Source organism: Arachis ipaensis, chromosome B8, assembly GCF_059453495.1.
Source record: "Arachis ipaensis isolate K30076 ecotype BB chromosome B8, ASM5945349v1, whole genome shotgun sequence".
In the NCBI taxonomy this organism is placed as follows: Eukaryota; Viridiplantae; Streptophyta; class Magnoliopsida; order Fabales; family Fabaceae; genus Arachis; species Arachis ipaensis.
This window is the reverse complement of record NC_142443.1, coordinates 41,632,550-41,655,964: the sequence shown is the minus strand read 5'-3', so window position 1 is coordinate 41,655,964 and position 23,415 is coordinate 41,632,550. Positions and strand designations below refer to the sequence as shown.

General features: G+C 38.5%; 2 protein-coding genes and 1 pseudogene across 2 annotated transcripts; 2 read left to right on the top strand and 1 right to left on the bottom strand.

Annotated features, from left to right (window-relative positions):
* The first annotated feature begins 6,813 nt into the window (after positions 1–6,813).
* LOC148547816 (serine/threonine-protein phosphatase 7 long form homolog) lies at positions 6,814–7,793 on the top strand. The gene is made up of 4 exons (XM_088495547.1): positions 6,814–6,998; positions 7,114–7,201; positions 7,294–7,743; positions 7,782–7,793. Exons 1-4 carry the CDS (start codon positions 6,814–6,816, stop codon positions 7,791–7,793), a joined length of 735 nt encoding a protein of 244 aa, XP_088351673.1.
* A 61-nt stretch (positions 7,794–7,854) lies between these two features.
* Positions 7,855–8,598, top strand: LOC148547815 (uncharacterized; annotated as a pseudogene).
* Positions 8,599–9,304: 706 nt separating this feature from the next.
* Positions 9,305–10,453, bottom strand: LOC148547814 (uncharacterized). The gene is made up of 2 exons (XM_088495546.1): positions 9,621–10,453; positions 9,305–9,407 (listed from the first exon to the last, which is right to left on the bottom strand). Exons 1-2 carry the CDS (start codon positions 10,451–10,453, stop codon positions 9,305–9,307), a joined length of 936 nt encoding a protein of 311 aa, XP_088351672.1.
* Positions 10,454–23,415: the final 12,962 nt, after the last annotated feature.

The window sequence follows — 23,415 nt, the reverse complement described above, 5'->3', positions numbered from 1 at the left end:
CTATTTTCTATATTTTGCATTTTAATTCACATTTTAGCCATTTAGTTTAGTTGCAATTCTAACTTATTAGTTATAGAAATTGTGGATTAATTAGTATAGTTTACCCTTTTTAGCATAAGATAGCTTAGTTTAAATTGAAAAATATAAAAAGGAAGTAAACTAAGAACTTGAACATAATAGAAATAATCCACACACCTTGTATATATAGCATTACATGTTAGTTAGTTAACAACATTTCATCAAGGAGAAACACTAAGAACTTTAAAGCCATTCAATATAAATTTTACATTGAGAATAATGGGAATTTTTAACTAAACCTGCATGACATACATAAGTGATAAATGATTTTTGAGCTAGAGCATACACAGCCTGTGAGTTTTGAGCTTAATTGTATGGTTGCATTCAAACCATCATATTTTATTCCTGTGTGTTCCACCCTTTTTTTTTTTATTCTGATGTTCTTTATTTTATTTTAATCTATATGTCCGATTATAGATAAGAAATACATACCAAGAGAGTGATTGAGGCCATTATTTGATTTTAGCTCACTTATCCCAAAATAGCTTACCTTTTACATCACCCTTGTTAGCCCCCTTGAGCCTTTAAATCCCTTTTTTTTTCTATAAACAACATTACTAGCCTTAAGCAGAAAAACAAAATAAAAATCCCAAGTTGAATCCTTGGTTAGCTTAAGATAGAAATTGTGTATGGTTTAAATGTGAGAAAATCTATTGGGACATGGATGATAAAAAAAAAAAAAAAACAAAAAGGTAGAAGAGTTGAAAAGAATAAAATAATTCAAATAAAAATTTTGGGACGCATGCTCATGTGAAATCAAAATAATTGAATTACCATGTGCATTAAAAAAAAAAAAAGAAAAAAAGTGTATGAACAAAGGGGACACAAAAGAATTTCCCAAATGAGAAATAAAGCAATGCACATGGGATAAAAATAATAAACATTAAAACATAAGCATGTAACATCAAAAGTGGGAAAATATGGGAAAATAGGTAAAGAAGCTTTGCTTTAGAAAGTATGTATGTTAGGTGAGATCTTAGACTAATCAAGGATTCGCTTAATTAGCTCACTTAGCCTTATATATATACCTTTACCTTTACCTTGGCCCCATTACAACCTTAATTAAAGACCTCATGACTTTTGTATGTCTATATTCTATAATTGTTGATTGGTTAGATGAAGAACAAAGTTATAGAAAGTAAGGATAAAAAGAAGAATAGAGTGATTAACCCAATAAACACTAAGTGACTAGAGAGTAAACACAAAATCCAGTGAGGGTTCAACAGCTCATTAACATATATCTCTGCTAAAATTATTAATTGTCTTGCAAGTTTATAAAATGTTTTTTTTCCATCTCAACTGTAAAAGTGCTTTATCATTATCTAAGGTTTGGCTATATATATATATATATATATATATATATATATATATATATATATATATATATATATATATATATATATATATATATATATGACTCCTTGAGAAAGTGAATTAATTCAACTACATGCAAGCTTTATATACAAGTGAATAACAATTAAGAATTTCATGATGCATCATTCATCTTGGTAGTTGCATTTAGATTAGATTGCATTGCATGACATTCCACCACTTCAACCTAACATTACTCTTGGACTTAGCATGAGGACATGCTATTGTTTAAGTGTGGGGAGATTGATAAACCCATATTTTATGATATATTTTGTGCTTAATCTGAGTGTTTTATTCAATCCTTCACCCACTTATTCATATTAATTGCATGGTTTTACTTTCCCTTCCTTATTACGTGATGTATGTAAAAAACATGTTTCCTATGCTTTAAAATTAATTATTTAAATTACCTTTATTTCCATTCGATGCCGTGATTAGTGTGTTGAGTAGTTTCAGATCTTCTAAGGCAGGAATGACTCAAAGAATGGAAAGGAAACATACAAAAATGGAAGGAAAGCACAAAACGGAGTTTTTGGAGAAACTGGCATCCACGCGATCGCATGGGCGACGCGGCCACATGCCAAGTGCGAAGAAGCAGCGACGCGGTCGCATGACTGACGCGACCGCGTGGCAATAACAACTCTAAATGATGCGACCGCATGACCCACGCAGACGCGTGACAGAGGCACGCACCAAAAATTACAGAAAACGCTCCCAGCGAATTCTGAAGCCCTTTTTGGCCCAAATCCAAGTCCAGAAGGCATAGACCAGAGGTTATGAAGTGAAGGAATGTATCCATTGAAGGAGAGTCTCCACTTTAGTTAGTTTTCATGATTTAGATTTAGTTTAGAGAGAGGTTCTCTCCTCTCTCTTCTCTCTTTAGGATTAGGATTTAGAATTAGGATTTTATTCGCTTTCAGGATTATCTCTTTATCAGGTTCAATATTCTTTTTAATTTACTTTTGCAATTTAATTTATGAATTCTTCCATGTTACAAATTACATCTTTGAATTAATGTTATTTGAGGTATTTTAGTTTAATATTGCTTTCTCTTATTTACATTATTGTTATTCCCATCTGAAGACATTTTTATTCCAATAGATTTACTTTTCTCATTTTTGGTCTTGGTTAAGAAATCAGTAACTCAGGAGTTATCAAACTCAAACATGATTGATAATTGTTATCTTGTTAATTAAATTGAACTTCAATAATCCCAATCTTTTCTTAGGAAATAAATAGGATTCGAAGATCAAACCAATTAATCCCTTGACCTTCCTTCATCTTAGTAAAGGTTAACAAAGTGGAATTAAGATTCAATTCTCATCATCGTTGATAAGGATAGCTAGGATAGGACCTCTAGTTTCTCATACCTTGCCAAAAGTTTGTTTACAGTCATTTATTTATTTTACTTGCCATTTAAATTACTTGTTCTTCATTTACTTTAATTGCTAATTAAACTATTCGCTCCTCATTCTCAAAACCCCAATTTACAATCTTCATAACCAATAATAAGAACATACTTCCCTGCAGTTCCTTGAGAAGACGACACTTTGAATACTTCGGTTATCAATTTATTTAGGGGTTTGTTACTTGTGACAACCAAAATGTTTGTATGAAAGGACTTTTGAAGGTTTAGAAACTATACTTGCAACGAGGATTTATTTGCGAATTTCTAGACCACGCAAAAGTTACTCTCATCAATGTGATGCCTCTGCTTCTCTCTACTCTCTACTTTTGGTTTTAAGAACGCCCCTGTTGCAACTTTACTCTATCCCAAGTTTCCTTTTTCAGCTTTTTTCTATACGCATTGGGCCTGGATTTGGGCAAATTTTAAACTGGGTTAGGGAACAATGGAACACCGCTTATGGATTAGTCTTCTTCCTCTCACACGGGGTCGCCAACAAAATTATGATTCTAGCGATTTTGCAACTTTTTTCGGCGATTCCACGCAAACAGCATTGCTCTCACTCGAACGATAAAATCGTAGCGGAGAGGGGTGCAAAATCGCAAAAGCGTGCGATTTCACGAGTTAAGTCGCGATTTTGACTACCTTGGTTAAAACTGTTATTTTTTTTCTTTTCAGTAATTTAAGAACGAATATTATAATAGACAATTCTATTGATGTTGAGAATTTAAAAGAAGATTGTAAAAAAAACGCATTGTAATTTGACTATATTTTATTTGTGTTTTAATTATAATTAAATTCTTACTTATCAATTTTTATCATATAAATTTTAATTAATTTCACTCTTTTTTTAAAAAAAAAAAAGGTTTGATGGACTAAATCGCTGACCAACTAGTCCATCATAAAGCAAGATAAACTAATATTTTAAGCTCACTTTAGTTTGGTGGGGCAGACCTTAGAATGACCGTGCGAGTTATCCCTTTTAACACCCCTAATAAAAGGACGACGAAAAATAAGATTTTAAATACTTACTTTTTGTGTTAGGTTTGATGAATGTGTTAATTATCTAATTAAAGATGGTAGATTTTTTTCAGGTTTTATTATGAGGATTTATTTGTTATTATATTTCTAATTTATATTAAGGGTGTGTTTGAGTGACTTTTTAAAAATATATCTTTTTAAGTGATTTTTTTTAAAAAAAATTTAAAAAATAAAAGTAATTTGATGTTTAGATATCTAATATAAAAATATTTTTTATCTATTAATTATATTTAAATATAATAATATAAAAATATTATTTATTTATTTATTATATTAAAATATTTTTTTTAAATGAAATAGATCTTAAAAAAAGGTAATAAATTGTACCTTCAAAAATATATGGTTTTTATTTTTTAATTTTTTAATATTTTTATTTTTATTATTAAAAATTTGCTGAGCATATCAAAAATAAAAGATTTTTTTAAAAAAAACAATCTCTTTTTTAATATCTTAATAACGTTTAAGCAAACTCTAAATAATAATAACAAAAGTTCCAAAATCAAATTTAAAGAATGGACCAAGTGATTTTGGTTTGCTACCCCTTTCGTGATCCGATCAGAAATCATCATCCTCCCTGCAATAGTGGTTCCAATATATCATCATCAACAATATTGAAAGAGCGAAGACATGTTTATTTATTTGCTATCTTCATGCCATTTGGATTGGAAAAAACAAATTATTCTTTGAAGATGAAGCCAGCTCTCCCGAATTTACTGCCCAAAATGTGCAGCGACCTTATGCGAAATTTGCCGCTACACCTGTGTCTTCTCCTATGGTGTTGCATTCTCTGCCGTCGGAAAGCCAAAGTTGCTCGAGTTGGACAACGTCATTGCCAAAATTTTTCAAGATCAACGTTGATGAGGCAGTGGTTGAGGACACAATGGAAGTGTAAGTATGGTTATCCGAAATCACAATGGACAGCAATGGATTCAGAAAATTTTGATTGTGAGGACAAAATATATATAATATAATAATAATTTTTATTATAAAAATATTATATGTATATAAAAATTAATTATTAAATTATTTATTAACTATTATATATTTGTATATAAATATATGGGGCAAAAAACGGAATTAAGCTAATGGGGGGAATATATTACACAAATCAGCCAAACTGAAAATTTCTTCACGAATGAGCCAAAGCATATTACTATATAATTCGAACCAGCATGGTTAATACATAATTCGAACCAGGGTAGCTCGAATTAGGATGTAACACTTGATGAGTGTAATTTGAACCAGCATGGTTCGAACTAGATTAGAGAGTAATTCGAAATAGGCTTGTTCGAATTAGGTAGTTGCACGCTTCACAAAGTAATTCGAACCTACTTGGTTCGAATTAGTATAAGTTTTCCTCGAGTAGTAATTCGAACTGGGCTGGTTCGAATTACACGTTTTGCAGCTATAAAAAGAGTTCGAATCAGCCCCACACAAATCATTTTTGCATCCTCATACCCCACCAAATCCCAGAGAAAACAACCCGGGTTTGATCCGACAAAGACTTGAACGGAGTACTTAGCCGATGGGGGACGATCCGGCAAGGTTATATCGGTTGGACGGAGTTGCTCATATAGCCGGGGTCATCAATGACGAGGTTAGTACATAAAAAACTTCGTGCTAGCGGTATATCTGACTTAGTGATTTTGCATGCGGTTTTAGTGGCAGTTTATGTTAGCGGTTAATCGTAGTGGTATTGCTAGTGGTTTAGTTGAGAGGTTTTGCATGCGGGTTAGATGGTGGTTTAGTTGGTGGTTTATGTTAGTTGTTTTATGTTAGTGGTTTATGTTGTTTTATGTTAGTGGTTTATGTTAGTTGTTTTATGTTAGTGGTTTAGTTGGTGATTTATGTTAGTGGTTTATGTTAGTTGTTTTATGTTAGCTGTTTTATGTTAGCGGTTTATGTTAGTTATTTTTTGTTAGTGGTTTAGTTGTGTGGTTTATGATAGTTGTTTTGCATGTGGTTTTCGTTAATGGATTTTTATGCGGTTTATAATAGTGGTTTATTCATGTGCTTTTGTTGGCGGTTTAGGTTAGGTGTTTTTAGTATTGGTTTTGTTAGTACTTTTGTATGCGGTTTTGTTGATGATTTACTTTGGGGGTTTATTTTGGTGGTATTGGAAGTGGTTGACCATGTGCTTTTGTAAGCGGTTCGTGATAGTGATTTTGCATGTGTTTGACATAAGTGAATTTCTTTGTGGTTTATGTTAGCGGTTTGAGCATGTGGTTTTCAAAGTGGTTTGATATATTGGTTTTGCACGTAGATTCTGTTAGCGGTTTCCTTTAGTGGTTTATGGTGTTGGTTATTTTTGTCATTGGTTATCAAGTTGGTTCTAATAATGCGGTGCATGTAATGCGCAGCCACAGCGATGCATCAGGAGCATGCGGCGGTAGCAGGGCATGCGACTCGATGAGAGATACGTTCCGTACTTGCAGATGGCCGGATTATACCATCTTGCGAGGCTGAACGATAGATGGTTCTGGTTAGATGAGGCCCTTGTCAGTGCCTTCGTTGAGCGCTGGCGTCCGGAGACGCACACCTTCCATATGCCGTTCAGAGAGTGCACGATCATACTTCAGGACGTGGTGTGCCAGTTGGGGTTGCCAGTGGACGGGCGTTATGTCAGCGACTGCCTCTCAGAGTTCCAGATATACATCCAGGGTGGCCATCCAGTTTGGGTGTGGTTCCAGGAGTTGCTTGGAGTGATTCCTCTTCCGAGCCAGGTTCAGAAGTATGCAGTAAACTGCAGCTGGTTCCAGGAGACTTTTGGCGAGTGCCCCGAGGGAGCCGATGAGGAGACTGTGCGGCGATTTGCTCGTGCCTACATCATGATGTTGTTGGGCACGCAGCTGTTTGCCGACAAGTCCGACAACCGCATTCACATCAGATAGCTTCCCTACGTAGCTAGGCTTGAGGAGATGGGTACCTACAGCTGGGGGTCTGCAGCACTGGCATGGTTGTACCGGTGCATGTGCCGAGTGGCGAACAGACATGTGGTCAAGTTAGCGGGCCCACTACAGCTACTTCAGTCCTGGATCTTCTGGCGATTTCCTAGGTTTAGGCCTGCAGGGTATGACACGTTCAGCTGGCCATTGGCCTCGAGGTACTTTATTCAGGCTTCTCTATTTCAATTTAACATAGCTAATTCCATGTTCATTAATAATGTATTACAAATCTCTCACACATTTAATTAGCCATAAGACACATGTGAGATGCAGGTGGTCAGGTTACAACCCTTCCAGTAGCGAGAAGGGTCCTAGAGTGCAGATGTGGAGGCTGAGGATAGACATGTTACAGGACAGGGAGGTGAGTACGCTACTGCCTAAGTTTACTTAGTTAACCAAACTTTATGAATTGGGTGCATGAGTTGGCCTGAAAATGTTGAGTTCTCTGTGCAGTTTATCTGGATGCCGTATAGCAGCCCCGAGGTACTTCAGGTTGTGCATCCAGAGGCTTTGGAGCCTCGGCATACGGCGTTGTGGCGGTCTGTGACGTCACTGATATACTTCGCCGTCATAGAGTGGCATCAGATAGATAGAGTTCTACCGCAGTTCAATGGGGTCCAGCCCCGTCCGCATCCCGCCCTGAACATCGACTTTCTGATGTCGAAGGATGGCAGAGGCGGTGATCGATGGTTTCCGTATGCTTTGCAGTCATGGCATCTCCATTGGGAGTCCCGTGCGGACCACGTGCTCAGGTTTGATGTTGTTGCCGACCCTGGACCATCACATGAGTTCCTAGAGTGGTGGAGTCAGCATGAAAAGAGGTTCTTGTCTCCGGAGATGTACTTGGGGGATCCGAGAGCCGTTCCTATTCCCGTGGAGGCGTCACAGAGGGGTGCTGGGCGAGTTCCTGACATGGATAGTGTTGACGACGTGCCGGACAGGCGTCGGGTTGAGAGGAGAGCTCGTGTGGGGGCACGACGGAGCCAGCGTGAGTGGAGGTGGCTGGACCAGGCTATGGACGAGGGTGACGCGGCCGGTTCCTGTGGAGGTGGACGATGAGGGCACGGAGGGAGACGGAGAGGGCGTGCTGCGGCGGACTACCACGGTGACCATCGTGACGACGATGACGACGATCAGCATGGGCCCGTGGGGGGGGGTGGTGCAGGGGCTGTTGCAGTTGGTGGTGTTAGTCCCCATTATGGCGGACATGGAGGCGAGTGGTATGGGTCAGGTATGGGTGACGGGGCTGACTCTGGTGATGTTTGACTTGGTTCGGGGCCTCTTGGAGATTATTTCATTGGTATACCAGTCCATGACCAGACTCTTCAGGAGAGTACCCCATATGTTAGTCCGGGAACGATGTTTTCAGACTTCCTTGCATCAGATGGGCTTGATGCGGACTTCGGGGGGTCACACTTTCTAGACGAGATTACTGCCATCATGCAGGAGGACGTGGCGGCCCGTAGGCGTGGTCAGAGTTCTGGCACACAGGCACCTTTAGATGTCGATCTGAACGAGCCTCCTACGACATCTGTTGGTGACCATTTTGCATTGGGAGGTACCCCTCCTTCCGCATATACTGCTGCATCACATTCAGTTGCTGGGCCGTCTGCGGCACCCATCCAGCCTAGGCCACCTGCACAGCCTGCCCCGGATGAGGAGGAGGATGAGATCGAGGATGAGGAGCCGCTTATCCGCAGAGGTCATAGGACACGGGGACCCCGTCGTTGCTTTACGGGCTCGCATCTGTTTAGATGATTCATGTATCATGTATGTTGTTTGTTCATGTTCATTGTTGTATGTTAGCCAGGTTTACTTTTGTTGTTTGTTCATCATATTGTACTGTTAAAATGACTGTTTATTGGTTATCTCATTGACTATCATAGTTTTCGCATCGTCTATCAATGTAATATGTACATTTATTTATTGCAGTTTGCATTCAACGGACTTTTTGAAAGAATCAAAGTGAAACATAACATATTCATTAATTAATGCACCATGCACAGTACAACGCATTAACATCAACAAAGTAAATGACTTTTCAACTACAACTTTGGAAAGCGAAACTTAAATAAAATAAGTACCAACACTAAGAATACACCTACTCATGGCCCCCTGTGTGCGCCGTTCCTCCGAGCTGTGGGCAACTCCGACGTGTGTGTCCAGGTTGGCGACAGAGGCCACATCTCTTTGGCCGGTTTGGATTTGCCTCGTCCATATTGGTCCGTATCCTTGTGGACCTCGGACAACCCTCTCTCGCACGCCTCTTGTTAGGGTTCGGGATCACAGTGGGCCCGTCATATGGTGGTCAGAAACCCTCCGGAATGGGAGGTGTGAATCCCATCCGATACACACTGAATACCGAGCTAAGACGATACACCCGGTGAACGTAAGCGGTCCAGGTAACCCGTGAGTAGGCACAACATGCAAGTGCGTGCGGACACGAGAAATGAAGTGCCTGGAACTATCCGCAGTCACATGTCTGAGAGGCAAGTGATACTCTGTAGCTACCCAATGAGAAAGAACCAGTTGGAGTGGTCTCTGCTACGGTGAACTCGGAGTTATCCCTGTCGTACAAAGTCACCGTGAAGCACCTCGCCGTCTTCAAGTTGGCCTCAATACACTTCACCAAGTGCTGACTGAATTCTTGTCTGGTACCTAGCTGGGCCTCAGCCTCTCTCCCCTTGCGGACATAGAGTTCCGCAAGCCTTCCATATGTTGCCTTCACCAGCGAGCACACAGGGAGGTTTCTGACACCCTTAAGGATTGAGTTCACACACTCGGAGATATTCGTCGTCATGTGCCCGAATCTCCGCCCCTCATCACAGTGCTGAGTCCACAAGGAATACTCAATCCGGTTTGCCCACTCACACATTGCCGGGTCTTCAGACTGCAGAATATCAAACCAGTAATCAAACTCAACCTTGGTCTTGGCGTACGCCGCGTTGACAAGAAGCCTCCGTGCGTCTTTGCCCTTGAAGGTAAGGGCAAAATTAGCAGCTACATGTTGTATGCAGAATGCACGGTATGCAGATGGAGGTAACCAACCTCCGTCGGAAGCCTCAAGCGCAGCCTTGATGCCGTTATGCCTGTCCGATATAACCAGCAGACCCGGCTGCGGTGTCACGTGCTGACGCAGGTGGGAGAGAAAGAATGACCAAGACTCAGCATTCTCACCCTCAACTAGTGCGAATGCAACATGTAGTATGTTGGAGTTCCCGTTTTGTGCAATCGCGATAAGCAACGTTCCCCCATACTTGCCATACAGATGGGTGCCGTCAATACTAACCAGCGGCTTGCAATGACGGAATGCCTCGATGCACGGTGGAAACGTCCAGAACAGTCTATGAAAAAAAGCTTGAGACTCGTCGAGTTGTCCACCAACTCGAACAGGGCTCGTCTTTAGGACTGCAACAGTACCAGGCATCGTCAACTGGACTCCCAACACCCACCTGGGGAGCTCGTTGTACGACTCATCCCAGTCACCATAGATGAGGGCAATAGCCTTCTGCTTCGCCAACCAGACCCTCCTGTACGTCGGCCTAAACCCAAAGTGTGCGGCCGTGGCATTTTGGAGCACCTTGATGCTGACGGATGCATCAGCCCTAACCATTGGCATAATGAACGCCGATATCACATGATAATCCAAACTCCTGTGGTCACTCGAGATGGAGGTGGCAAGACAAGTATGAGGTCCATTGTACCGTTGACCTCCCAAATGCCCTTGCGCTGCCGGAGACTCAGTCGAATCAACCATGTGCACCCATTCCCGAACTCAGAACACTTGCCCACATACCGGCGATAGTCAGACTCCACTATCTTGTACTGTACCCCTCGGCGGATGCTGTAAGTCTTCACACTTAATAGGGCCTCATCTTTATCCTGAAATTGCTGACCAACCTGGAACTCTGTCAGACCAACAGTCCCTTCCGCATCTCTAGCTCCAAATCTAACAGGCTGCCCATAAACCCCCTTCTTCCTCATGGCATCCAAGTCCAAAGAGGAAAAATGTGGTGGATACTGCTGTGTGCCAGAGCTAGAACCACCTCCCGCCCCTGCAGGCTCACTCGCTCCAATATCATCGCCACTATCATCATCAATCATATCCGGCTCGACGTCATCGTCCTCTGCATCACCCAACAATCCGTCTCCAACCCCAAGCGGTGCAGCGCACTGTAAAGAGGTCGGCAAAAATTCCCCTGTTCCGACCTCGTTGCCTATGATGCCATTCAGATCAACAGCGAAAGAAGGGGACGCGATAGGTTGGACTGGTGGCTCGTACGTAGGGACGGACGAAGAAGTAACGGCAGGTCTGGAGCTAGAACCGGCTGCCGTGGCTAAAGTGGTGGTATTCCGGTTCGAACCCCCTGAGTTGGATACCACATCAACCAACTTTGCCAACAGTTCTGGTGTCCTCACCTCCGGAAACTGCCGGCGACAATGAAACAGGACTTGCAAGTCCTCATCACTCCCGATCGTGAAACAATCATACTTCACGGTTTCCTGGAGCACCGTGATTAGAATGCGATAGATAAACTTCTTAACCCGCTTCGCACCTTCCAGACCAAGTTTCATCAGTACAGACCTAACAAGGTCATCATAGCTCGTCATTGGCCTCACGATAATACACAGAGGATCCTTATCGGTGAACTTCACACCGGAATGAGTTTTCCTCTTAATCGATCCTCTGTGGTGAACCAACACTACAAAACTCTCCTCACTAGCCATCTTACACCCTCTAGTGAGAGCAACTCACGTTTACAACCATATATATACAAATCTGGTGCTTACTAATTCAAACCAGCCTAGTTCGAAATATAGTTTGTGTAATTCGAACCAACCTGGTTCGAATTACTTTGGGCAGCTTCTCCTTGTATAATTCGAACTCACCTAGTTCGAATTATGTGTGTTTTTAGTTCGAACCATCTTGGTTCGAATTAGGGTGAATTTTTCCTAAGCAATTCGAGCTAGCCTGGTTCGAATTATGTGTTATTGTAGTTCGAACCATGCTGGTTTGAATTATATATTAATATGCTTTGGCTCATTCGTGAAGCAATTTCCAGTTTGGCTGATTTGTGTATCTTCCCCCTATTGGCTTAATTCCATTTTTTGCCCTAAATATATGTGTTGTTTAACTCATTTTAAATATGTATTTTGTATTTTAATATATATTCTATGTAGGTAATTATTTTATATATATAGAGTATGATAATTGTTATAATTGTATTTAGTTATTGTAAATATGATTAGTCTTTAAAATATCTAATTTACAAATTAAAAAATTAAAGTAATAATTTAAATAATAACATATAATATATAAGTCTATTATTTAGGTTTTATATTTCTAAAAAAAATTGAGTAATCTTTTTTTTAACAGTACAATCAGAATATCTTTCCTTCTATATATATATGAATAACAATTATTTAAAAATTTACTTCTTATATAATTAGAAGCTAATTTTTATTGATATTCATAGTTAATTTTTTTTTCAATTAATATAGTTGTTGCGAAAAGAACTAAAGCTAATTTTAAAAAAAGATAAATAATACTCTTTCGAGTCGATTTCTAAGAAAAAATACTAATCTCATTTAAATTGAGAATTGATCATTCTAATAGACATCTAATACAAAATTCTTAAATTGATTATTAGTTACCAAAAGTTGAGTAAAAAATTATTGTGAGGTCAAATTCAATGACTTAATGGGGACAAATAAATATTATTATGTACTATGTAAAAAAATTTCAAATTATAGTGGGAGAACTTACTCCCACAACAATAGTAATAGATCCATCCGATATTTGTAGATATTGAAAAGAATATGTATGAAATAATTTACATACTGAAAAAGTGTGGAGGTTTTTTAGTTAACATGGTGATTGATGTCGAGGGAGACAAAGATAAGTTGTGATAAAGGTTTTCGCAATTATAAAAAGAGTAATTATCTAAATCAACCTTTGAGATTTTTAAAATCGGATATTTTAATTCTCCAGGCTTTAAAATATACAAAATAGTCTCCAATATTTATTTTCGTTATACAATCCTTTTTGTTAGTCACTAATGATGACTGCTAAGGTAGAACGTTAACTCACACACATGATATTAAGTGTCTACATATTCAAGTTGACAAATCAGTCTCCAAGATGAAGTACAAAATAGTCTTTGAATAATTTAAAAAAAAATCTTAAAACAGTCTCTGAAAAAATTTAAAAATTCCAAACAGTCATTTCAAATATTTTCAATTTTTTTTGAAATAAACTTAAAAAATATTCCTAAATTAAAAAAAATATTTTTTGACATAATTGCAAATTGTAGTAGTACAAACAGTTTCAACTGCAAGCCTATTTTATACAACATTACAACCAATGATCCCAAAACTTTTTAAGACATGAACAGAATACTTGGATTTGTTAAAACTTTTCTTCTTCAAATGTTGTAAAGTATTAGGAGCTTTACATTGGAATTTTGTAAATGATCAACATTGACCTTGTGATTGGCCAAAATTTACAAATTTGACTGCAGAGATGACTTGGTTTGCATTGTACGCAAGTTTTAAAGTGTTACCTTAAAAAGTATTTGCACAAATATTCCCAATCGTTTATGTGAAAAACTTTATGTTAAATAGGAGTTCTCTATCTCTGATTCTCTTTAAACAACACTAGTTCATTCCCTTTTTTATCATTAAAGAATGACAATGGAATATAATATCTATAAATCAAATTAAAATTAATATATTGTATAGTCAAAAATAAATATGAGTTTATTTATTTTAAATTATTTAATTTTTTTTGAAAAATACTGACTTTTTAAAAATTAATTTATAATTTATAATTTATTTATACATAGAAAACTTTTGTATATATAAATAATTAAATTTGAGATACATAGATAAAATATTTTAGAAATTAAAATTAGGGATTAATTTGTCATGTTCACACACGTAGACACTTAACAATTACGTATGCGAGTTAACATTTTACGTCAATAGTCGACTAATGGAGGAAATTGTATTGTGTAACAAAAATAAACATTGAAAAAAAAAACCCTTTTTCGGTCCTTGACATTTAATTTCATAAGACTCGTTAGCCCTTCTATCAATGATCTCTCTTCAAAACATATGTATGTGACACGTTAATCACTAATATATCCACCATTTAATTTTTATAAGTAAAAATAATTTAAAAATCACTAATATTTTTTAGTTTTACACAATAAATTTAGATAATATATTTTAAAAAGGTAATTGTAAATGGTATCGGTAGCTCAGAGTGTTGTGTGAGAGAGATAGAGAGTTTGAGAAAGTTCAAGCTTAGATGAATGAATGAAAGAATGAGAATTATGATTATGGTGTGACTTGATGCAGCTGATAGGAGTATATATACATGTGTTGAGACCAGTGACTTGCTGCACAGGTAACCGCTAACTAGTTACTAACTAGCTTACAGTTGCTAAGTGACTCTAACAAAGTTCTGTTATTCTGCTCTATTATCCTGTCATCCCCCCTCAAATTCAACGATTGAGTTTGCTCAATCTTGAGTTTGGACCTAAAAGTTACAAACCGTGAAGAGCTGACTGCCTTGATCATGACGTCGGCAATTTGAGCATCTCTAGGGATATGGTGAATCCGAACTCGCTCTTTGGCTACATGATCTCGTACCAAGTGGAGATCAATCTCAAAATGCTTTGAATGAGAATAAAGCACAGGATTAGCAGACTTTAACACAACACCTGCATTTTCACAATACATTTTGGGGGTAGGCACGAGAATGTGAATTTCACAGAAATAGAGTTTGGCCCAAACATAACACAATAACCAGCAGTGGATTTGCGATCCTCAATGTTTGAGGCCCAATCAAAGTCAGTATACCCTATAAGACTCAGCTCAGTAGGTTTGCACAGATGAAAGCCCATGGTTCGCGTGCCTTGCAGATACCTGAGGATACGCTTTACCGCCTTACAATGCTTGTCCAGAGGAGCTTGCATAAATTAGCAGACTTTGTTGACACAAAACACGATTTTAGGCCTGGTGACAGTGAGATATTGGAGGCTCCCGACAAAAGATTTGTGCAGGCTCACATGCTCAAATGGCACACCATCTGTGGATGTCAACTTCATATTAGAAATCATAGGGGTAGCAGCAGCCTTAGCGTCTCCCATTTTAGTCTTCTTTAGCAAATCATCAATGTACTTCGTCTGGGACTGTAATAAGCCTCCACAAGGCGTTCGAGCAACTTCATTGCCTAAGAAATACTTTAGTTCTCCCATATCTCAAAGTGAGAACTTGGAGTGAATGTGCTGCACTAATTTGGCAATAGCCTCTTTTGAAGTTCCGGTGACGATAATATCGTCCACATACACAAGGAGAAACACTGTGGCTTCACTGGTGTGTTTGAAGAACAGGGAGACATCTGATTTGGTAGAGGAGAATTCCAGATTGTACAATGCTGCTTTCAGAGAATTAAACCAGGATCTGGGTGTCTTCTTTAGACTGTAAAGTGACCTGGTTAGTTTGCACACAACCTCTAAGCTACCAATTTCAAAACCTTCCGGCTGTCTCATATACACTTCTTCTTGTAGTCTCCCATTCAAGAATGCATTATTCATATCAAGCTAAGTTAGGGGCCAGTGATTTTGCAAGGGTAGAGTGAGAATGACCCGAATTGTGGTTGGCTTGACAACAGGGCTAAAGGTTTGAAGCCCTGAGCAATGAGCCGTGCTTTAAATTTGTTGATGGAACCATCCGGATTCTGTTTGACACGCAACACCCATTTGCTACTGATGCGTGAGCATCTTTCCTATCTTTTCCTAGTGAATTTGCATTTGAATTGTCAAGTTTAATCAAAATTTAAATGCTTTTGTGCCACTATGAAAGCTACTTTGAGTTGTTTGCAATCTCTGTTTATTTCAGGTAGCATTTGGATGGAGTTGACAGGCTTTTGTAGCAGAAAAAGGAGAAAGTGAATGATGTTGTCAACCCTGACCACCTTGCACTCCAACAGAAATAACTTGAGCTATAGAAGTCCAATTGACGCAGTTCTAGTGGAATTGGAAAGCCATCTTCGAGATATTTACAACGATATATAATAGTATACACTTATTTTCCTGGAAGCACGGCTAAGGTGGCGCCTAACTTGGAATATTCCAAGTTAGGTGCCATGATCACAAAATCCTCCACATTAGTGCAGCCAAGGTAGTGCCTAACTTGGAATTTTCCAAGTTAGGCGCCATGCTCACAAAATCATCTAATGCGTTCGGGTGCATCCATGCCTAACTTGGATTTTCCCAAGTTAGGCGCCAATCATAGCAAGAGAAATGGTCCCCATTCGTCTAAGGAAGCTGCACAAAGATTTTATATATTTTTTATTAAACTTTATTTTATTTTGCAAATAGAAAAATATATTATTTAGTTTTAAAAAATATATTTTATATTAATTAGGATTAGATATAAAAGGAAAAAGATTCAGCCCTTCAGGCTCTCTCTTCTCTTTTACGCACCTCATTCTACAGTTTATAGTTTTTCTGAATCCTATTTTTCTCTCTAAGCCATGAACAACTAAAAATCCACAAGGTTAGGAGCTCTGTTTATTCTATGGATTGATACTATTACTATTCTATTTTAATTAATGTATTGATTTCAATTTCAAGAATTTGTTTTCTTTCTTCATCTTAAGGATTTGGGTAGATCGGAAGAATAACCCTTATTCTAATTGAGTTCTTGTAAACCTTGGAAAAGAAATTTATTTAAACAACAGCTTGAAAATAATTTTTCCTAAACCACTAATTTATCTGAACTTAATGGGATACGTGACATATAATCCTCTTATATTAGGATAATTAGGTTCTCTGTGGCTAATAAACTAGAACTGAACTTCACCTTCTAGTTGAAATTAAGTGACCAAGGAATTGACAGTTAACTAGATTAGAGGAGACTAAATTGCTAAGGAATTAGGGTTTAGTCACTTATAGTTTGCCATTAATTGAATCTTGCATGATTAAAATAGTTGGTAAGAAATAGAAATCTGGAAGATAAATAACTCTGAAACCTTAACTATTTTCTCACATATTCTTCACAACCTGTTTACTGTTTGCTTTTTAATTCTCTGAATTTACTGTTAATGCAATTGAACTCTTAAACATAATTTTCTGCTTGTCTGACTAAGTAAATCATTTAACCATTGTTGCTTGGTCCATCAATCCTCGTGTGATCGACTCTTACTCACTTGAGGTATTACTTGGTACGACCCGCTGCATTTGCCAGTTAGTTTGTGAACTTTAAATTCCACACCAAGATTTTGGCGCCGTTGCCGGGGATTGACTGTGATAGACAACTACTAGTTACTTGATGATTACTTAGATTAGGCGTTTTAGCTTTAATTCTATTTAATTTTTGTCCTTTAATTTTTGAATTTTATAGCATTTATTTTTTCTTAATTTATGAAATTAAGTTTGGTATCGCCTAGTTATTTTTATTTTAATTTTTCCTAATTATTTTTCTTAAAAATTTTGAATTTTTTTTGCTCCAAGTTTGCTTATAATTTTTGAATTTTATTGCATTATTTATTTAGTTGATTTCTGTTATTTCTCTTACTCAAGTTACCTCACTGGGAATTCTCTTCACTTTGACGTAGAGATTTTTACTTTTTTTTTCTTGCTTTCTGTTTGTTTATGAGCAAGAACAGGAACAAGGAACCTCTTATATATTTTGATCCTAAACCTGAGAGGACCTTGAGACGGCGTTTGTAACAAGCTAGACTCTAGAAATCTGGTAAAAATCTCAGTGATACTCTTGCGAAAGAAGCTGAAGAGTTCACCATGGATGCCAATATTGCTATCAATGCTAATGTGGTAAATTAAAATGAGAATGAACAACCTAGAAGGATGCTTGGCTCATATACTGCCCCCAGTCCTAATTTCTATGGGAATAGTATTGTGGTGCCTCCTATAGCTGCAAACAACTTTGAGTTAAAGTCTCAGTTAGTCACTCTGGTGTAGCAAAACTGTCAGTATCATGGACTCTCACAGGAAGTTCCAAATCAATTCATCTCTAACTTCCTGTAGATCTGTGACACTATGAAGTCAAATGGAGTGAATTATGAGGTTTACAAGCTCATGCTCTTTCCATTTGTTGTGAAGAATAGAGCAAAGCAATAGCTTAATTCTTAGTCCAAGGAGAGTCTGGACACTTGGGATAAGGTGGTAAATGGATTTCTATCCAAATTCTTCCCTCCAAGAAGCTGACTAAACTGAGGGTGGATGTTCAGACCTTCATGTAGAGAGATGGTGAGTCCCTCTATGAAACTTGGGAGAGGTACAAGCTGATGATCAGGAGACGCTCTCCAGACATGTTTTCTGAATGGACCAAGCTGGAGATCTTTTATGATGCCCTCTTTGAAATGGCCAAAATGTGTTTAGACAACCCTGCAGGTGGTTCATTGCACATAAAGAAGATGCATGAAGAGGCTGCTGAGCTTATTGAGATGATTGCTAACAACCAATATCTTTACTCTTCTAATAGGAATCCTATGAACTCTGAGACTCCTCAGAAGAAGGGAGTCTTGGAAGTGGATACCTTGGATGCTATTCTTTCCCAAAATAAAGTCATGTCTCAATAAATCTGTATGCTTACTCAACACTTGAGTGGGATACAAGTTTCAGCTGTTAGTGCTCAAAATGCCCCTCAAAAGACTCCATATGACATGAATGGTGGCTTCATTCAAGGTGAGAATTATGAATATGCTTAATTTCTTCTTGAATAGGTCAACTTTATGGGGAATGCTCCTAAAAATCCAAAAAATGATCCATTGCCAAGACCTTAATCAGGGATGGAGAAGTCACCCAAAATTTAGGTGGAGAGAACAACCTCAGAGGCCACAGAATTTCAATAATCCTCAGGGAGGTTTTCATCAGAATAATTTTAATAACCACTAGTTTCAGTCATCTCAACCACAAAAATCTTAGCAAGCAACTTCTCAACCTCAAAAAACCAGTGATTTGGAATCACTAGTTGCAAGCTTTATGTAGGAGACTAGAGCTTCACTCAGAAACTTAGAAATGCAAGTAGGTCAATTGAGTAAACAACTGCCTGAGAGATCTCTCTCTAATACCCTTCCTGGTGATACAGTAGTGAATTCCAGAGAAGACTGCAAGGCTATTCAATTGAGAAGTGGTAAAGTGACTGGTTCTGAGACCAAGGTCAGTAAGGAGCTGGTTGAAAAAGAAGCTCCGGAGGAGAAGAAAGGGGAGGTGGAACACGTCCCTCCAAGGCGTGCAGACAACCCTTTTTCAGTCTCTCTTGACACTCATCCGACATTGCCTAAGGCTCCTGAATACAAGCCAAAAATGCCATATCCTCAGAGGTTCCAGAAGGCTTCCAAAGACAAGCAATTTTTTAGATTTTTAGAGGTCTTCAAGAAGCTTCAAATTTCAACATTCCTTTTGCTGAGGCCTTTGAGCAAATGCCTCTTTATGCCAAGTTTATGAAAGAATTATTGAGTAACAAGAGGAATTCGAAAGAAAGTGAGACAGTGGTGTTGACAAAGGAATGCAGTGGCATCATCCGACAAAACCTTCCTGAGAAGATGCAAGATCCTGGGAGTTTTGTAATTCCTTGTACCATTGGGGATGTCACTATTCAGAGAACTTTGTGTGATATTGGATCTAGTATCAACCTCATGCCACTTTCACTGATGAAAAAGCTCCAAATTGGTGAGGTAAAACCAACTCGCATCTCTTTTCAACTTGCTGACCTTTCTATTAAGATTCCTGTGAGAATTGTTAAGGATTTACTTGTGAAAGTGGGTCTATTTATTTTTTCTACTGATTTTTTCATCTTGGATATGGAAGAGGACAAAAAGTCCTCTATTATTCTTGGAAGATCCTTTTTAGCTACAGGTAGAGCTCTGATTGACGTGCAAAAGGGTGAACTAACCCTGAGGGTCAATGAAGAACATGTAGTCCTTAATGTGTTTAAAGCTATTAAACACCCTAATGATTCGGAGGGGTGTATGAGAATTGATGTTGTTGAACCTCTTATTCAAGAGGTATTAGAAGTTGAGGCACTTGATGATGTTCTGGATTCCCTCTCTGAGGATAATTTGCTTGAGATTGATAATTCACCACCTCAGAAAGATATATCATACACGCCTAAAGCTGAAGAAGGAGTTCCTAAGATTGAGTTAAAGCCCTTGCCTCCTTCTTTGAAATATGCATTCCTAGGTTAGAATGATTTATATCCAGTGATTATTAGCTCTTCCTTGAAGCATGAGGAGGAAGAAGCGCTGATTACAGTGCTCAAGAGTCATAAAACGGCTCTTGGGTGGACCAATAGTGATTTAAAAGGTATTAGTCCAACCAAGTGTATGCACAAAATCCTTCTTGAAGATGATGCTAAACCAGTTATGCAACCATAAAAGAGGCTAAATCCAACCATGAAAGAAGTGGTCCAAAAAGAAGTAATGAAATTATGGGAAGCCGAAATTATATACCATATTTCTGACAGCCCTTGGGTAAGTCCTGTTCAGGTAGTTCCCAAGAAAGGAGGGATGACAGTGATCAAGAATGAAAATAATGAGCTAATTCCCACAAGAACCGTCACAGGATGGTGGATGTGCATAGATTACAGAAGGCTCAACACTGCTACAAGGAAGAATCACTTCCCTTGCCTTCATTGATCAGATGCTTGAGAGGTTAGTTGGTCATGCTTTTTATTATTTTTTAGATGGATATTCTGGATATAATCAAATTGTAGTGGACCCTCAAGATCAAGAAAAGATGGCATTCACATGTCCTTTTGGAGTGTTTGCTTATTGGAGGATGCCGTTTGGACTCTGTAATGTCCCAGCAACTTTTCAGAGGTTTATGCTTTCAATTTTTTCTGATATGGTTGAAACGTTTATTGAGGTATTTATAGATGACTTTTCTGTTTTTAGTAATTCTTTTGAATCCTGTCTTAAGCATTTATCTCTGGTCTTGAAACGGTGTCAATAATCAAACCTTATTTTGAATTGGGAGAAATGTCATTTTATGGTTACAGAAGGTATTGTTTTTAGACACCGGATTTCAAGCAAGAGAATTGAGGTTGATAGAGCAAAGGTGAAGGTGATTGAAAAATTACCACCACCAACTAATGCTAAGGCAGTCAGGAGTTTCTTGGGCCATGCAGGATTTTACAGAAGGTTTATAAGGACCTTTCAAAAATTGCTAAATCCTTGAGCAACCTATTGGCTGCTGATGTTTCTCTTAACTTTAATACTGACTGTTTGCATGCTTTTGAAATTCTGAAAGCAAACCATACCTCTGCTCCTATCATAGCTCCTCCTGACTGGGATTTACCATTTGAATTGATGTGTGATGCTAGTGATTATGCTATAGGAGCTGTTTTGGGACAGAGACAAGGCAAGCTTATGCACGTCATTTACTATGATAGTCGCATATTAAATGATGCTCAAAAGAATTACACAACCACAGAAAAAGAATTATTAGCTGTAGTGTATGCTGTTGATAAATTTAGGTCCTATTTGTTTGGTTCTAAGGTTATTGTTTATACTGATCATGCTGCTTTGAAGTAACTTTTAACCAAGTAGGTTTCTAAACCAAGATTAATCATATGAGTGCTGCTCCTTCAGGAGTTTGACATTGAGATCAAGGACAGAAAGTGGTCAGAAAATCAAGTGGCTGATCACCTTTCCCAGATTGAGCCTAGAGAAGACGCACTACCACCCACTGCTGTGACTGAGACATTCCTGGATGAGTAACTATTTTTGATTCATAGGGCTATGTGGTTTGCAGATATTGCAAACTACAAAGCCATGAGGTTCATCCCCAAGGAGTATAGTAGACAACAAGTTAAAAAGCTCTTGACTGATGCAAAATACTACATGCGGGAGGAACCTTATCTTTTTAAGAGATGCTCAGATGGTATAATCTGGTGGTGTGTCTCAGATGAGGAAACACAGCAAATCCTCTGGCATTTTCATTGTTCTGAGTATGGAGGCCACTTTGGTGGTAAAAGGACAGCTACTAAGGTCCTCCAGAGTGGTTTTTATTGGCCAACTCTCTTCAGAGACTCCAGAAAATTTGTGAAAAACTGTGACAATTACCAGAGAGCAAGCAATCTCCCTGCCAATCATAAGATGCCACAGCAGGGGATTCTAGAGATTGAGGTATTTGATGTGTGGGATATTGATTTCATGTGGCCTTTTCCATCCTCATATTCAAATGCTTACATGTTAGTGGCAGTTGACTATGTGTCCAAGTGGGTGAAAGCTGTGGCTCTGCCCACCAATGATGCCAAAGTGGTGATGATCTTTCTCCAGAGATATATTTTCAGCCGGTTTGGTGTCCTAAGGACACTTATCAGTGATGGAGGGAGCCACTTCTGCAACAAACAGCTGGACTCACTTCTACAGAGATATGAAGTCTGTCATAAGGTGTCAACCCCTTACCACCCTCAGACAAGTGGACATGTCAAGATCTCTAATAGAGAACTCAAGAGGATTCTAGAGAAGACCGTCAGCACTTCAAGAAACGACTGGTTTAGGAAGCTTGATGATGCTCTTTGGGCATACCGAACAACATTGAAGACTCTTATTGGCATGTCTCCTTATCAGTTGGTCTATGGTAAAGCATGTCACTTGCTTGTTGAGTTGGAGCATAGAGCATATTGGACAACAAAGTTTCTGAACTTTGATGCCAAGGCCACAGCCCGCAGGGACAATGCAAATGCTTCAACTGAATGAGCTTGTGAGTTCAGATATTCTGCCTAAGAAAATGCCAAGCTCTATAAAGAAAGGACCAAGATATGGCATGACAAGAAGATAGTCGTGAGAGCTTTTGGGCCAGTTCAAAAGGTGCTTTTGTTCAATTCAAGGCTCAAGCTCTTTCCTGGGAAGCTAAAGTCCCGGTGGTCAGGACCGTTTATGGTAACTAGAGCATCACCGTATGGTCATATGGAAATTCAAAAAGAGAATTCTGATAGAAGATTTAGAGTAAATGGCCAGAGGTTGAAGCATTATCTTGGAGGCGAGATTGATTACCAAAGGTCCACTCATCTGTTGAACTAGCAGAATTGACCGTCAAGCTAGTGACGGTCAAGAAGTGCTTGTTGGGAGGCAACCCAACTATTGTATCCTTTGGTTTTGTGCTAAGTTGTTTTTACTTTCTAATTTCCTTTCATTTTAATGATAATTCCTTGTTTTTCCTTTGTTTTACATGTCTCGTGTTCATGCAGAATGTTTAGAAAAGAAACAGGTGCAATCAGACAAAGTTTCGGACACACTGGAGGAGTTGGATTCGGACTGGATGGCGCCAAACTTGGTTTTATAAAGTTAGGCACCATATCTAAGCCAATTTTAACAAAATCATTCGGGAGGGGTGGCACCTAACTTGGTTTGCACCAAATTAGGCGTGAAAGAAGACATTGGCTATGGGAGGCTTGGCACCTAACTTCAATCTCACCAAGTTAGGCGCCACATTGGCGCAACATTGAGGAATTGCTACTGAGTGGATGGCGCTTAACTTGGCAATTCTGAAGTTAGGCGCCACTCAAGACACAAAAAAAGGAGGTGACGCGTAACTT

What these genes read in the sequence shown, in the direction of transcription:
- LOC148547814 (XM_088495546.1), bottom strand. Translation starts at nt 10,453, where the DNA reads ATGGTTAGGGCTGATGCATCCGTCAGCATCAAGGTGCTCCAAAATGCC. An exon ending in ATGACGACGAATATCTCCGA is followed by an intron (nt 9,408 to 9,620) that starts GTGTGTGAACTC and finishes TTTGTACGACAG; the next exon opens with GGATAACTCCGAGTTCACCG.
- LOC148547816 (XM_088495547.1), top strand. Translation starts at nt 6,814, where the DNA reads ATGGGTACCTACAGCTGGGGGTCTGCAGCACTGGCATGGTTGTACCGG. An exon ending in AGCTGGCCATTGGCCTCGAG is followed by an intron (nt 6,999 to 7,113) that starts GTACTTTATTCA and finishes TGTGAGATGCAG; the next exon opens with GTGGTCAGGTTACAACCCTT. An exon ending in ACATGTTACAGGACAGGGAG is followed by an intron (nt 7,202 to 7,293) that starts GTGAGTACGCTA and finishes TTCTCTGTGCAG; the next exon opens with TTTATCTGGATGCCGTATAG.